The 17,161-nt window shown below is 25.3% G+C and overlaps 4 protein-coding genes across 7 annotated transcripts in view; 2 read left to right on the top strand and 2 right to left on the bottom strand.

Annotated features, from left to right (window-relative positions):
* The first annotated feature begins 10 nt into the window (after positions 1-10).
* LOC112591210 (protein stunted-like) lies at positions 11-1,877 on the top strand. 2 transcript variants are annotated; one of them, XM_025334956.1, is made up of 3 exons: positions 11-172; positions 576-706; positions 1,213-1,268. In XM_025334956.1, exons 1-3 carry the CDS (start codon positions 144-146, stop codon positions 1,224-1,226), a joined length of 174 nt encoding a protein of 57 aa, XP_025190741.1. In that variant the 5' UTR covers positions 11-143; the 3' UTR covers positions 1,227-1,268. The 2 variants fall into 2 exon arrangements, with proteins under 2 accessions (XP_025190741.1, XP_025190740.1); XM_025334955.1 differs by lacking the exon at positions 1,213-1,268 and adding an exon at positions 1,858-1,877 and having other exon boundaries at positions 14-172.
* Positions 1,878-2,742: 865 nt separating this feature from the next.
* LOC112591201 (diphosphomevalonate decarboxylase) lies at positions 2,743-7,256 on the bottom strand. Its single transcript, XM_025334944.1, has 10 exons — positions 6,723-7,256; positions 6,571-6,641; positions 5,963-6,030; positions 4,753-4,802; positions 4,242-4,373; positions 3,961-4,163; positions 3,471-3,593; positions 3,241-3,411; positions 3,013-3,165; positions 2,743-2,946 (listed from the first exon to the last, which is right to left on the bottom strand). The coding sequence occupies exons 1-10, from the start codon at positions 6,775-6,777 to the stop codon at positions 2,812-2,814; spliced, it is 1,161 nt and encodes a 386-aa protein (XP_025190729.1). The 5' UTR covers positions 6,778-7,256; the 3' UTR covers positions 2,743-2,811.
* A 232-nt stretch (positions 7,257-7,488) lies between these two features.
* LOC112591200 (RING finger and SPRY domain-containing protein 1-like) lies at positions 7,489-15,245 on the top strand. Its single transcript, XM_025334943.1, has 11 exons — positions 7,489-8,300; positions 10,747-10,912; positions 10,987-11,166; positions 11,256-11,322; positions 11,382-11,522; positions 11,590-11,705; positions 11,770-11,913; positions 11,971-12,194; positions 12,274-12,429; positions 12,491-12,604; positions 14,892-15,245. The coding sequence occupies exons 1-11, from the start codon at positions 8,104-8,106 to the stop codon at positions 15,007-15,009; spliced, it is 1,623 nt and encodes a 540-aa protein (XP_025190728.1). The 5' UTR covers positions 7,489-8,103; the 3' UTR covers positions 15,010-15,245.
* A 375-nt stretch (positions 15,246-15,620) lies between these two features.
* Positions 15,621-17,161, bottom strand: part of LOC112591197 (serine/threonine-protein phosphatase 4 regulatory subunit 1-like) — a 24,658-nt gene continuing 23,117 nt past the window's right edge. For all 3 annotated transcript variants that reach the window (XM_025334933.1, XM_025334935.1, XM_025334934.1), the window contains 2 exons: positions 15,889-16,165; positions 15,621-15,823 (listed from right to left, as the gene is read on the bottom strand). In XM_025334933.1, the coding sequence (XP_025190718.1) occupies positions 15,690-15,823; positions 15,889-16,165 (411 nt within the window). In that variant the 3' untranslated portion in view covers positions 15,621-15,689. The remainder of the gene's footprint in view (positions 15,824-15,888; positions 16,166-17,161) is intronic.

The following is a 17,161-nucleotide window of genomic DNA, read 5'->3' as shown; positions in this document are numbered from 1 at the left end:
CATAGTACATACTACATACCACATATTTTTAAGGGAAATAATATAGTGTCGATTTCAGTATTATACTGTTTTTACCGCACGGTCTGTTCGATTTCAGGATCTTTTCAATTTGCTGCCACTAGACATTCACAACAGCGATCATCATGAGTTACTGGAGAGCCGCTGGATTGAAGTAATAATTTTCGCCTATTTAAAACTGTGTAATTGGACAATGTCCTATAGTGTACGTTCCAAATAGGCGTCAGTCCGTAGACCCTCTGATTTTACGGAACACGTTTTCTAAGCTTTTCAATGTTAATTGCGAAATTTAACGTTTCATATTATGGCTCATAATTATTTTCCATATTCATATATAGGTCCAAATTTCATTCAGAGTTAAAGCTCATCATTAACTTATTGTTCTTCAATCTGTTATGTGAATAATCATGATATAGATTGTATAATTGTATAATTAATATCTAAATTGTTACCTTTGTTGCAATCAATTGAAAAAACATTGGACTGGAATAAAAATCATTTGTTAAATTTTGAATTTTTAACATGTTAATTAAGTTCATTTCTTTTGTTAATTTTAGCTATGTTAATTATTCCAACATTGCTGCAAAAGTTGTAAGAAGAGTGTTAAAACCAGAACTCCAAGCTAATGCAAGCAAGCGCGATGAAACACATGTAAAATTTACCCCATGGGTTAAAGGAAAGCCATCCAGTAAGTATCAATCTAATTTGTTTATTAATTTTTAATTTTTCATATGAAATAAAGAATAAAGTTAGTTTAAGGTACATCTATAAGATTGATTTTTATTAAACCCATGTATTTTAGTGTATTATATTTGATATAATTTTCTTACAGCAAGAATTAGGATTAAACATTTGATTAGTTCAATTCTAAAATTCTATCAATTTAATTTATTTTATTCATGCTATTCCAAACTTCCACATAGGTTTTGGATGTGGTTTTTTTTTTTTTTTTTGACAAACATATGATTGACTTTTAGCAATAGTGTTTAAACCATGAAAGAGTGCAAAGATTTTACAGATTTTTAAAATCTATAAAAAATACATTGTTAATTAAATATTTCTTTAAATCAAGTTTCAAGTTATAAATCAATAGAAGAAATATTTGATAAGATAACTCATTATATTAGATAAAAAAAAGTATAATATAGTAGTTTCTTGATATTATAAACTTTATATAAAATTGCAATATTTCAGATGAAAAAGCTTGAACTTATATAAATTAAACAATTGAAAAATTGTTATACATTTTTAGTAAGTTATAGTGTGATTATAATTTAGTGAGTATCAGTTTTTGCATGGTTGAATGTTTCAAAATGTACTAATAATTTGAATAAATGGATTTGTATGCATTAATATAAAGTTTATTATTTGTAAAGTATTTAAAAGTTTTGAATAACAATTCTCTTTTAATTTTTTTATTATGCTTGATATAAGAATATTTTAAGTTTTACTCACATTTTAAAATTAATAGTTATTTTATAAATATATTAGTATTCACTAATATTATTTATATTTTACAAGTCTGTGAAACCCATATACTCAGATATGTATTAGCTATATTTTGTTTATATTTTTTTTTCAAATACTTTATAATTACAATATTGTTTTTGTACTTAAGTAAAGACATTTTAATTAATTACATGAGAATTATTTTTGAACTTACAAATTATTATTTCCAAATTTTTTTTTTTATCTTATATTTATTCTAAAATTAAGTGATTTTAATTTTTTATTTATTGATTGCTTTATTTTTTTGAATAGTGACGATAATTATCTTTGTTTTGTGTTCTTAAATTGTAAAAGTATCTAATTTATTTATTTTTATTTTGTTTCTTTTAGAGCCTGGCCAATAGTCGATTTAAAAAAAATGTCACATTCAAAATTATAAGAAAAATTCATTGTAATATGTTATTTTAGTAAAACTAAATGTAATTTATTTAATAAACAAACATACATATTATTTTACATCAGTTGTAATTATGTATAATTATAACTATTCATTACAAATTTATATTTTTTTTTCCATATAGTAGAGCTGAAAATACCTTTTTTTTTAAATAAAAATGTAAGATTATAAAATATTAAAATTGTGTTATATTTATTTATTTATCATTACACTTGTCTTTCTCATTAAAATTTATAATTATATATTGACTTGATAATGATTTATTTATTATTTTGAAACAATACTTTGGAATTACAACCTATTGTTTTAAAAGAAATAGAAATTGGTCTGAGGTACTCTTAAGTATGAATTATAAATGACAAATATATGACATTTATTCAAGTTAAAGATTCCAGACAACTGATTTTCAAGTCCAATAAATTTGGATATTAATATTTAATATATTATTCAGAATGTACAGGATGACTTTAAGCATATTACAAGATAGCCATCAAATTTGTATTCTAATTTGATGATACGCGTCTATGTATAATATAAGTAGTAACATATTAAAAAATTCAATCTTTTAATTCATTCAATAATACAAAAATAAACCCATTGCAAAAGTTTATTATAACAGACATGAAAATATATAAAAATTTATATTAAGGTAAATAGATATCAAAAAAAAAAAATGTAACAATAAATAATTTATAATAAATTGAATTATAAAATATTGTCTTTTATTTTAGATTAGTGCCCATTTAAATTACATAAATGTAAATATTTTGCTCCAATAATAAAGCAATACAATTAGTTATAAATTTGGCAACATCAATAAATATTTTATAAATAGGTTTATAACAATAAATTAAAATAACTAAAAATTGACCTCATCAATTTAAAATTTAATTGCTTGATTTAAGAGTACCATCTTCATTTAATAAATGGTCATTAACACATCTTGGACCGCTACCTAATTTAGTGACCATGATATACTTCAGAAGATTTTTATCTTTGGGTTTAAACCCATAAGGTCTTACCTAAAATAAATAATAAAATTGCAAATAAACAATTGAAAATTTTGTTTAACTCAAAGAATAACAAACATTATAAGGTAGTGTTGACATGATTCCACGTAAATATGAAGAATTAGGTTGTTCTGATGGGAAAACATTAACCAATTCCGACATAAACAAATTCAAATCATTTTGCTGAATGAATAAAAATGCATTTGGACCAGCATCAAATGTGTAAGAAACCTAAAATAGTAAAAACCATTAAAGTACACTTACCACTTAAATATGATAAAATAAGTTAAAAAAATAATCATATACTTTAATTTGGCCAACAGCTTCATTATAATCATGAACAAAAGATATTATATCATGTGATACTTGATTTAAATAAACACAAGGAGGATATGTATCTAAACAAACTGCATGAAATTGATTGCTATCTCGCATTGTAATTTCAGCAAATTTTTCAAAATTTTTATCTGTTATGGCCTAAGACAAAAATATAGTATTTATGCATCTGTAATTAAATGTTTAAGAAATAATTATACTTGAATGATTTCTTTTGTTCTTTCAGGTACACACTTTTGAACTCTATATTTAAGTAATTCACTTGTCTGAACTGCTTGTTTCATTCCCACAGTACTACTAGTTTTTTTTTGAGAATCATTCACCTAAAGAAAAATAATAAGAAATATGAGTTATAATTTAAAAAAAAATAATTAATACATTAATTGGGTGAGCTAAATTAACCTTGTGATACTAAATTTTGAAGCAATGATATACATTGAATTCTAAAAATTGCTTTATGTAAATTAAGGTTAAAACTGTATTTACTTATAGATTTAATTTTCTACCAATTGATAGGAATTTAAATTTTAAAGTATAACTCAGTAGTTTATTATTAAAGATGTAATATAAATTATAAAATATTGTAAAATTAATGTATTTCACAAAGAATGTTTAAAATTATAGTAATCCATATTTTAAATTTTCAATCGCAAAATAATTAAAATTATTTGACATAAGAACTTTTTTTACCACAAGTATGATAATTCTCATCTCTGGCCAATGTGTATCCGCAGCAATTTGAACTGCAGTAGAATCTGAACCCAGATCATCAATACCAGCCTTCCAATGAACAAATCCTCCATAAATACTTCTACAAGCACTTCCACTACCTTGTCTAGCTATAGATGGTAGATCTTCATCAACCAAGCCAAAAAAGTTAGCTAATGTGAATACTGTCAAAAATATTTTTAAGGAAAAAAATATACATTTTTAAACATCTAATTATGAATAATTTTAGAAAATATACAAACCAAGACATGCATAACCAGCTGCTGATGATGCTAGTCCTGCTGCAGTAGGGAAATTATTTTCTGAACAAACCCTTATATTCCATTTTGCTTCTTGACTATCTTCACCTTTTCGAGTTTTGATTAAATTTCTTACTAAAAAAAAAAAAATATATATATATATATAAATACATTTATTTTGAAAAGTTACTAACAATTTTTGTATTATAGTAAAAATAAATTTTATAGATTAAAAATATAGTTTTTCCATAGATTAAAATAAATAGTATAAGATAATATTTTTAGTGAAAAAAAAGAAGTCTTACAAACAAACCATAAAAATAATAATAATAATAAATAATTACATTCATTGCTCAACTCAAAATTTAAAATAAGGATAAAACAAATTTATAAGAAAAACTAAAAATAATTTTGTACTAAAAACATAAAATAAATGTAATTTATACATGATAATATATTTCATAAAAAAGCAATAAATACAATTTAAATTTATGTTATTAAAATACAGTCTTACTTAATTGAAAGCACTTTTTCAGACGTTCGTTTGTTTCAATGGACATAATTCTGTAATTTTATAATTATTCAGATAATTTAAAATTATTTATTACATATATATTTATAATATTTTATTGAATTAAACATAATACTAATAATAATGAAAATAAATATGATAGTTTAAAGTATTTAAAATGTATTTCCTATTTTGATAATTTTATGATTTACAAAATCAGTCATATTTATAATTTTGATTAAATAAGATATTATAAATTCAACAGCTGTAGTGCTATATACTAATAATACTTAACAATTATTTTAATTATATAAATAATGACCAATTAATGTTTATAAATTATTAATAAATATTAATTATGAGTCTGTCATATATATATATATATTAAAGCAATTCAATTGTCTAATTAATATAAAAAAATATTGAATATTTCTCATAATTAACTTATGATTACAACTATACAAAACTATTAATTATATTTAATTGCAATTTAGTGGATATTTGTTAATAAAAGAAAATATTATAATCCATACCTCATAAGTTATTCAATTAAATGTCTTATTTTAGCTATGCACATTTATATTTATTTAGAGATATAAACACAAAAGTACAAAGTACAAATATATTATATAATTTATTATTAAATAACTGCAAATCATAAAATATAACTGAAATAAATATATTTAGACTAAAAAAATTATTTTAAATAATGTAAGGTAAATAATTTTTTACATAATAATTAATAATCAAATCATTCAATATATTAGGGGAGTTAAACTGAGTACTATTATTAATGGAGTTAATATAAATTATATAAAAAATGTTGTTTCATTGAAAAGATTTTATAATATTATATATAAAAAAAATAAAGTGATTAAATAAATGGAAATATAGTTCATCAAATAATATAAATATCTATATACAAGCATAATAATACTCTATTCACTATTGTTATGATAATTATACTTCATATATCATATTATCAAATACACACTTTGAATAAATAAGATAATATATTATAATAGTCAAAAGGAGTCTATCAATAGACTAAGCAAATCTTACAAGTAAATCTAGATGAGTAGCAAATTTATGTTATTTAAAGTGTTCAATGTTATTCAATGTGTTATGTGACTAATTTAACACACCATTTGCCTTAATTTAGAAATTAATACAACAACTTTTATTAACAATTATAAAAAATCAAGTCACTTACTGTCCATTTAACCAAACACTGTCTTCATCTATCAACGGCCCTGCAATAACAGAAGTTTTAGCGTGCATCTGTAAAAAGAAAAAAAAAATAGATTATTTAATGAAGTTCAACAATTTTTAAAGCAAAAGATAGAAGCCCTATTCTTCCCAAATGTATACTTAGGTATTATTTATTTTTTTTTTATTGAACAAAACATAATTTTTACAATCTGTATTTACATGTTATACAATAAGTAAATGTGATGATGATTGATTAACGGGAGGCGGAAGTCGCCCAGTGGCGACACCCTGAGGTATTACTATAAAGCTATTTTTATAAATTATAAACAAGATTTTTAACTGTCAATAAATAATTATTGTACAACATGTATTTATTATTATTTAATACATTTTTAAGTTCTTGATCAAATGGACATGAAAAAAAATAATTGCTTGTTGTATAAATATAATGAATTTGATAATTATGTTTACATAATATAAAAGGTTGGTATAATAATTTGAAACATATTTTCAAAGGCTCAGTAAAGTAGGAAAAATAATGGCTGTTATTTTTAAGGGATTACATGATTACAATACAATCATTGGTACAAGTGTTTAATAGAAACTCACTTGATCGCAGTCTAATGTCAGACTGACTGAATCGTTTAGAGGCAATATCAAATGTTCGTCTCTTTTGCCCCCTGAAAACAGGAAAAAACAATATAATAAATATAATATTCATGCAGGATTAAATTGCAAGGTGGAAAAGTGCCAAAACTCACAGTATTTTATAGTGGCTATGTTGACGGGTGCCACGCACGTCACGACTTTACCCATGACAAATTCAAGTGGTATGACGACTGAAGACGAAAAGGAGCTTTAGTGGCGTCCGGTTTAGTGGCGAAGATGTCAAAAAAATCGGTATGTTAGGTTCGTGTACAAGCCACGTAGATGTTCGTCCCGATCGTCAAGGAATGATCGACGATCAAGCAACAACTAACGGTCGAGCATGTCAGTCCGGTCGTACTTATACCACGAAATACGAGTACGGTGACCGGGTTGTGGTGGCAAGGTGTGCACTCGGCGCCTGGTGGAACAACCATTAACCTTGTAAATTGAGGATTGCCGTCGTCACTCGCTCATTCATTCCATCGTTCTCACTCCTGTTTTCAAATTCGGCAATCCAGCGATTCCGCTCTATGGAAACGTAGTAGGAGACAGTTGGGTTTAGTCGTGCGCCCTTTCCGTTTGCAGAAAAACGCGGCGACTAGCGGAAAATGGTAATGGTCGAGAGCCGGCCGGTCTCGGCGATTGACCTTGATTTGGTAGCGCCGAGGCGCACACATGGTACTGGGCACTGGCCCTCGATTTATTATCACCGAGTAAATACTCTTTGTTTACGTCACCTTCACACCGTGTCCGCGATGCATGCGCGCCGACCGGATGGCTGATGATAACATCAGCTGAAACTCAGTCTTATTTTTTTTTTTACTATAGGAAGTTTTTTCCACTGTTATTATTATTATTTTAACGATGAATCACTAACCGTACTAATATATTATTTAATCTTTTTTCAATGATATGTATACATACATATATTATACGCTATAGTCGTGTCTATGAAACGTACAAAACATTAAACAATTATCTCGATACATAGTGCGTAATGTTGTACTAAATACAAACGCACACATACATACAATATTATACGTAAACCAGATACACACACACGCGCGCGCGATTTATCGTTTTCCGCATTTAATAATATGTATTTTTATTGTTGTTGACGTATATGATATTGAAATTGAACACGCACACACACGAGCGGGCGGGCGCGCGCGGTCGGTTAGCACTCGGCAACGTTAATGGCGCACTTGACTTTAGTCGGTTCCAACGGCGTCAATAATGTTTTTTGATGTAAACCGCGGCAATCGCTGCTCGTTGCACAAGATTAGAATTCAATAATATTTTGACCATAGATAACTGTCGCAGTGTGCAGTGCACCGGAGTCCGGCGATCGTCTACACGACTATCTGACGGACGAACAATAACAATACTGACAATTTTACATTTACCAACAATAATAAAAGTGACAATTTTTTAAATTTTATTTTACGTATTCCTCCTCCCACTATTGTCGTCATTTTTGTGGTAACTGTTTTCATGGGTGCGTTCCATTGTAAATCGTGTCATAACGGCGAAAATGTGACAAACATGTTTGGTCAGCATGGAGCGGATGGCAGCGAACGAAGACTGTTCATATTTGGCAGGAATCGTAGCCGTAGTGGTTCGGTTAGACAAACTGATTCGCTTGTGCTTCAGACGTTGAGCATCATCAAAAATTTGGGACTTATCGAGAAGTAAGCATTTCCGGTGCAAGCTAGGTTTGTGTTCAGTAATTATGTATGAGGTATTTGTCTACAGACTATAATTTTCTCACAATAAACTACCTTATTATACTATAGTACTACTTCGTTATATAAATATATTTATTATTTTAGATTCTATAAGATATGAACTTATAGTAAAATGCTGAAAAACCATTTATCAGCTTTCATAATTAAGTACCTACTTCATAACATCTATTGTTTTTTTTTAAAGTACCCACAACATATTAATTATCTTTATTTATCCAAAAATTTTACAATTTTTATAACGAATTTTCCAACAATATCAAAAATTTAAAGACCAGTGTAAAATCAAAATAAATAATAAGAAATTAACATATGTATCCATCTAGGTATATATAATTTAACCATATATCTTCTAGGCAAGATAAAACAAAGGCTAAGATAATATTATGACAACCCTTTTAATTGTATTCATATAACTATATGTAAAAGCTATTTTGTTGTATATTATTAAAAGTGGATTTTGTTATATTAATGAGAATATGTAGGCAAATGCATTATCTTTTATAAACACAAAATAGAATATTAAAACTAGAAAGACAGACTGATATTAAAATATGTTCAAGAAAAAAGATTTTTATGATTTTCAAAATCCAGTGACTTAAAAAAAAAAAAAAACTGAAACCTCATTCAAATCTCTGTTCTGTAAACTCTAGTTGTAGCTTTAGAAGTAGTAATATTTACACAGATCCTCCTTCACTGTTGGCTATCCAAGAAAAAAAAACTAGCTCAATTTAAAATAAGTACAATAAGTACCTATCTAATATTAAATAATGAACAATGAGATTACAAATAAATTATCCAATTACAAATATCTGATAAAATTAAATAAATTCTTCATTTAAAATATTAGCTTTATTAATACCTTTAAGGTACTAAAAAATAGCTCACTTATCAAATGTTTGTATAAGTTAATTCTTTGTGATTATCAATATTATTTCTGTAGGATTTCATAAAAAATTATTGATGTTGCTCCATTATTTTTTTTATGTAGGTAACTTTTTTAACCTTATATTAAATTAATTTTTTTATTGCAATATTATTTTCAATAAATTTCATTCAATTTAGCTTTAAAAAAACTTAATAGCTTTTTATTCTGCAATGATTACAAAATATATAGACAAGATAGAGCAAAATATATTTTAATCTATCTAAATAATTTTAATAAAATATTAATTTCAGTAAATTTTACTACAAATATTGGTTCTTGTTTTATTAACATTTATTTTTCAAGGTTTAAGGCCTTGAATGGCATTGTTTTAATTTTTTAGTTTCTTATTACATACTTACCTACCTAATTTCTCTGTAATTATTCTAATCTTTCTATTAAAAATATGCTAATATACTTAAATTGATTAATTATTATCACTTTTTTCATTTATCTAATTCATTACTATTAATATATGTTTTAATTATTTAAAGTAAGTTTATAATAAAAATGTTAACTGGCTTAAATTTTTATATGATCATAGACATTAAATATTTTACTAATATTATGAGTTATAATCAACATTTTATTATTGGAATGTAGAATATTAGTCTGCTTAATAGCTACTAAACGATTAGTCTGTTTTTTAATCATACTTCATGGCATTTAAATAGATAAAATTAAATCTGTTTCAATTGTAAACAAAATATTCTATATATTTCAGTTATAATTTAAAAATATTTTTTATAGTTTATTCTCTGAATATAAAACATGCTTTATTTTATTTCATGAATAATTATTTTTCATAAAGTTCAAACATTAATTATACCTATTATCTGAAATGTATTTTTAATTACATAGGGTAAATATAAGGTCTTGACAAATGTAAAATGTATAATTTGAATACTTTTAAGAAATTTAAAAATTTCATAGCATACTCCTTAGAAAAATTTGGATTTAGTTAGTATCTATAATTGGCTTATAACATAACCCTTTTCTGTAAATAAAATTAATATTATCACAAATAATCAAAAACATTAAACTTTTTACATTATAGTATAAGTATCAACCCAAAACATGTCGTTTTTGCTAATTTCGTAAGATCTTCAAAAACTTATTCTATCAAAATATTAGGTTATAGTAGTCTTGATGGTAAATTAACCCTAACATATAAAAAAAATTAAAAAAGTTGTAGTTTATGTAAAAAAACTAATTATACAATTCCAAAGCGTGATTTTTTGAATTATAATTGCCTAATCTTTTTACCATTCAATAAGCTTATATTTAGGCAATTAAGTAATTAAAATGTATTTATTTATTTGAAAAAAATAAAATAATAACTAGGAACTGAAAAAAGGAAAAAGCTCAGCAAAGGTATTTTCCTATTCTAAAATGATTTAAGCTTAATAAAATTTATATGAAAAACATATCTATTAGAATTTTATTTAATCATATTTTATTTTATAGTGGTACAGAAGCTCCAGAAGCATTGCGTAAGTTACATTGGGTTGCTGATGATGGCGATGGTTGGATTCAAGTGGTATTGTCTATGATTCATGTCATTCCCCTTGATGATCCACTAAGTCCAGCTCTTATAACTGTTATTCTTGACGATTGCCCTCTACCCGACAAAGTAAAAAAAAAAATTTTTTTAATTTATTTATAAATACATTAATTTGGTTTAAAATACATATTTGTTTATTTTAGGATACTGTAATGAAATTATCACAAATGTTAGATTTGTCAAATAAAACTCCTAAACGTAAAACAGTTGACCAACATCGTAACATTTGTGTAATATTAGGTATACTTGCTGACAAGTTACCTGGACCTTTAAGTATTGCTTTATTAACTAAAGATACATTGACTTATCTTTTTAATAACATGGTGAGTAATACTAAAAAACATCAGTATTACATACTATATAATGTATATAAAAGAAATATTGTTGAATATTTAGTGAATTTTGTTTCCAGGATTTACAAGTACATCCATCAATTATATTATTTTCATTAATTGCACTTGAAAAATTTGCACAAATAAGTAAGTGTTTCTATTTTTAATAGTTCTGTAATTTATTAATTTCCCGTTTTTATTTATAGGAGAAAACAGATTTACAATTGAAACTTTTATGAAGACTGGACCTTTGGCTATGTTGTCAATATTTGAAAGGTTGACAGGTTCTGATCAACCATTTTACGCTCAAGTTGGGTTTTGTGCTGAATGGCTACTAGACAATATATGTAAAACTTAGATATAATGTTTATATTTATTTTAATAAAATAATATTTTATCATGATTTTTATTTAGTTGTGGATGATCAAAGAACATCATCATATTTAAATGTTTCTATGGAAGGTGTGAATGCCATTTTAAATCAAGAAGATGCTAGCGAGTATTTAAAACTGGGTCCTTCTGGTTTAGAAGTATAAACAATATTTTGAATAATTATATATATCCCTACACAATCTCATACATTTTTTAAACTAGGCTAGATGTGATGCTTGTAGTTTCGAAAGTGTTCGTTGTACATTCCAAATCGACAAAGGCACTTGGTACTATGAAGTTACAATATTAACTTCTGGTGTTATGCAAATTGGATGGTCAACTAGAAATTCAAAATTCGTTAATCATGTAAATTTATATATATTTCATCACACATATCAAATTAATATAAATAAAACATTTTAGGAAGGTTATGGTATAGGTGATGATGAATATTCAGTAGCCTACGATGGTTGCAGACAACTAGTATGGCATGGCGCTCGATGTACAAGTTGTGTATCTGGAAGGCCATGGCGAGAAGGTGACACAGTTGGTTGCTTATTACAAGTTGAAAAACCATCTCCAACTGCAACATTCTACCTAAATGGTCAAATTGTAGCATTTAATGATAAAATATTTCAATATGCTAAGTATGAAAATAATTCTTCTATATATCATATGTATTTAAAAATAAATGTTAAATATGTTTTAATTATTATACAAATATAGGTCAGAGTTTTTTGCTGCAGCCAGTTTTATGACATTTCAACAAAGTCGTTTTAACTTTGGTAGCAAACCATTCAAATATCCACCTAAAGGAGTAAAGTTCAGTATCATGAATGATTATGGAACATTAGATGAAAAAGAAAAAACAATTTTACCAAAGTATCTAAATAAAAATAATTATCTGAGTAATGAATTTTAATTATTAATTTTTTTTTTTTAGGCAAATGAGACTGGGATTATTAGGTTTGTTGGGCAAGCAGACAGCTGATGAAGATTCATGTACAATTTGTTTTGATCATAAAGCTGATGTTATGTTATACCCATGTAAACATGAGTAAGTACTTTAGAAGTATTTATTATCTTTAGATTAATTTTTTAAGAGATCACTATTGAGTGAATCTTAATAAATTTTAGTTGTTTTGGACAAATTATGTTTTTAATTTTTTTATTGTGCTGACTTTTTTTAAAAATATTGATATTACTTATTTTTAGATCATTTTAACTTTATATTCTTTAATTATTAGTTCTAACTTGTTACTTATGCTAGAGTTAAAGAAAGTTATAGAATTTATCCAATTTTGCAGTATATTATTGGTTTGTCTAGTATTTTTGTATTCATGTTAGGTTGGGTGTTGTTCTGACAATTGATTCCTGTTTTTATTTAATTTGTTTTATTATTTACTGAAAAATATAGATCATAGTTTATTTCAAAACTATTTGTTAGAAATAGTTAATCTAAATAATAATTTATTTATAATCAGTCAAAATTCGTATCTTATCTTACATATTTAGAAATGTGTTTAAACTGCTTATGCACACTGTTTAACGATATTGAGTCTTGTTTACATTTATTTAAACTTATTAAATTATAAAAAAAAAAAAATGTTCAGTCTAATAAATCATATAAATAAACTGGCTTGGGATCTATTATCCACTTGCTGTCCAAATTAGACTTAAATTCTGTTCAGATCGATGTTTAAAGAATAAATATCAATATTTTATAGGTAACTTTTATTTTATTTTCCAATACAAAAAAAGTCCAATTAAAATAAAAAAATAAAATAAAGTTACATTTCTTTGGTGTTGTATAATAAGACAAAATAAATTTGCTTTCAATAAAATTAATTTTTTTTTTTTGTTCGAATTAATCTATTGATCCTAATGTAAAAATTACATATTATAGAAAAATTAATAAAAATAATATTTGTCTTAAATACCTAATATAATTAATATTTTATTGAAGATTAGCAAATTAGAAATTAATTCACAGTAGTTATTAATATACAATTTCAATGTTTTAAAAAAAGGATTTGTGTTACATTTTTTTAAAAAACCACCATATTTGTCTTGCATTTATACAACAGCAAATTTGCATTCACTTGAGAAGATTATGTGTTGTTAGTTTTAAGATTAGAATGAATTTACCAACTATCAAAGCTAAAAGTTAGAACATTACCAGTTATGTTGTGATAGATTTTTTTCAATATTTTAATTTTTAAGAAGGTAAGAGTATGTAAAATATTACAAATTGAAAATGCTCAAATTTAGTGCAAAAATTTAAAAAAACATTACGTTATATTTCTGATTATGTTCTAACCTTTATCTTTGATAATAGATAAATTAGTGAATTACACTCTAGTATTAAAGCTTGCAACACAATCGTTCTACTGAATGCTAATTAGTTACATTATACATATGTAAGACATGCATGTGGGTGTGGTCTTCTAAGACAACAAAATAAGCAATTTAGTTCAAGGTATACTTAATATTTTCATTTTACTTATTTTATGGAAACAATACATTTGCAAGTATAATTTTCTAATAAAGTTTCGGCTTTAGGGGCCTAGACATTTTTACATATTTTATAAGAATATGCAAGATTTATACACTACTGTAACTGATACTTTTTTAGTATTTGGGTAAGATTTTAAACTAAAAACATTGAACTAATAGTTTTTATTTCACAGGTCTGGTACTCACATGAATCCTCAATAAAAATATTAGTCTCTACAATTCTTATCTCCCAAGACTTAATATAAGTACAAGAAGTATCGTAATCTATCATAAAATTTAATTAATATAATAGTAAATAATACATTTTAAAATATTATCAATGTATGTGGTCCTAAAAATTTTTGCTATATATTTCTTGTTCATAACTTATTTTCTTTATGCGTTAAAAATGAAATGGACCGATTGAAAATATTTATTCAGATCAAGCACTTGGCTAAGTCATATCTTTATATTCATACTATATTGACATTGTATAAAGTCGGATCAGATTTTATTAGCTTACATACTTAGTTAAAGGTCTTATATAATATTTTAGGTCTTTTCTGGTAGGTTCAAATTTTTATGACTTTTGGAAAAAGTTGTACTTTTTTAGTTTGTTTGTATAGATCTGGGGTTTGTATAACAATTTGATTCATGAATTTAAGGATTATTATTAATAATATCCTGCAATTGTAAACAGTAATACAATTGGCATTTACCTACAGATAACTAAATTCTATTTTAGATAAGTACTAACTGGCTAAAGTAATTGTCACATATGTATCAATAGAACAGTACATACAGCTATTTCTTTATTAATTTTGTATATTTTTTGTTGTTTGTTTCAGAGGTTATTGTGAAAACTGTGCACAACAACTAACACTTTGTCCAGTTTGTCGTCAATTAATCGACAGGTTTCAGGGAAGTATTCCTGCAACAGCCACAGCAATAGCCCTAGTCAGTTAATTTTGATGTGATCTCTTCCATTTTTTTTACAAATTATTATTTATGGTTATGTACATTTATACAGGGTGTTACATTCATTGTTTTCCTGTTTTATCATTTAATTAACATAAAAACACGAGAAAACACAGTGGGTAACCCTGTATACATTACTTTTATTCTTTTATATTATAAGTCTATAAACTTTGTGTATATTAAACAGATAATGATATCTTGTAAAATTACATTCTTTCAAACAATTTGATTGAAACATTTTTCCTTATTTTAATAATTTCCAATTTTTATTAGTTGAATCCTTGGTTCATTCATTTGATTGAAAACATATAATTTATACTATGTGGCTTTATGTATAACGAAGTAAAAGGAAAAAAACTATTCAGTAGGAACATAGATTGGTCAATAATAAAAACATTAATATATTATATTGCAAAAATAAAATGTTATTCATCTGAATATATATTAATCGAAATATATGTATACATCAATTAATACATTAATAATAATAATAATAATAACAAAAATAATAAAAGTTTTTTTTTTATAAATAATAAACATATTAAGTTTTTATTTTTCATATTATGCATAAGTTGGCACAGCCATTTTTGAATAAACTTTATTGTGAATAACTGTTGCTATAAAATTATAAGTATATAAAAGTGATCGCACATGTAAATAAATATAAATTAATTAGCACTAATACCAAAGCCCCGGTTGCTATCAGCAAAATAACGAACATCTCGGTCTTCATCTCTTCTTAACCTCGTAAGGGTTTCAGTGAGTACATTATGCTGAGGATTTTGTAAATCCATAAATACCGCTGTAATAAATATAAATTTTAAGTATAAAATTAATTTTAACCCTATTGCCTTTTGTTTTACTTACAGTTATTTATAACTTGAGTATAAAGAGTTTTGGCAACCATTAATCGAACATTTGGTACGCGGTCAGAACCCAAGTTAAGCAAACAAGGCATTAATTCATTATTGAAATCTGCTGTAGACAGACACCGGTCACCATAGTTTAATATGTAAGAGCATATTTGAGCATACATTTGTCGTCTACTCCACAAGTCTGCTCGTCCAAAACGTGTAACTAGTTCATTCAACATCAATCGTTTTAAACTAAGATTTTTATTAAGTACCACCAATAATTCAGGAACCTAATAACAAAAACACAGTTAATTTAGTTTTCAAGATTGAGTAAAAGTAAAGAAAATCATTTATTACCAGTGATAAAGCAGATTGGCGAACAGATGATATTCTGTCCATGAGTAAGGACAAGCAAACCTCATGTATATGATGATACATATCAAGTGGTGTAAATAAGTGTAAAGACTCAGCTAATTGTTCACAGAAATTTTGTCGAAAACGCCAGTTCCATTCATAATCAGTTTTCAAAAATCGACACATCATAGGTGCCAAATCACTACGTACAGTAACCGATAACATCTAATATAACAAAAAAAAGGATTTATAAATTTCATGTTTAAGTATTTATTGATATTATTATTAGCAAATAATCATCATTAAGTTTGACCACCTATATAACACAAATGTAAAACATATGGGCAAACTCACTGGTTAAATCATCAGAGTAAAATAATTTTATTTTATTGTTTGATCTTGAATTTAATGAAAACAAATAAAAAAAAAGTGAAAAAATTCCTTGTTATTTCTAAAAAGAGTTCAATTATAAAAATATGAAATAAGCTGATTTTAAACATAAGTCATTGTATTAAGAAAAATAATAACATAAACAGTAGTTTATTTTTTACAATAAATTATATCAAATCAAAACAGAAAAATAATACATAGTTGAATAAACCGTATTCTACTTATATAAATTTCAATAAAATACATTGCTGATATTAATGTATACTTAATTTTTTACTATGGAAGTTATTACTGTTAAAAGTAAGCACGCAACTCAAAAGATGGTCAATGTCTGTTATACAAGAAATTTTGACATGATTTACTCAAATCTATAACATGACATTAATTAAATATAAGTTGGATGTATATTTAATTCAATATTCACCAAATCTATAGTCAGAATAATTTAGGTTAAATTCATCACTGAGAAATCAGATGAAACACGGACCATAAGTTTTTCATCATATTTAAAAGATATTTTGAAATAAACCATTTTTTTTTTT

Source organism: Melanaphis sacchari, unplaced genomic scaffold, assembly GCF_002803265.2.
Source record: "Melanaphis sacchari strain LSU unplaced genomic scaffold, SCAv2.0 Contig12_pilon_pilon, whole genome shotgun sequence".
NCBI lineage: Eukaryota > Metazoa > Arthropoda > Insecta > Hemiptera > Aphididae > Melanaphis > Melanaphis sacchari.
The sequence above is the reverse complement of the archived record's forward strand: the minus strand, read 5'-3'. Positions and strand labels throughout refer to the sequence as shown.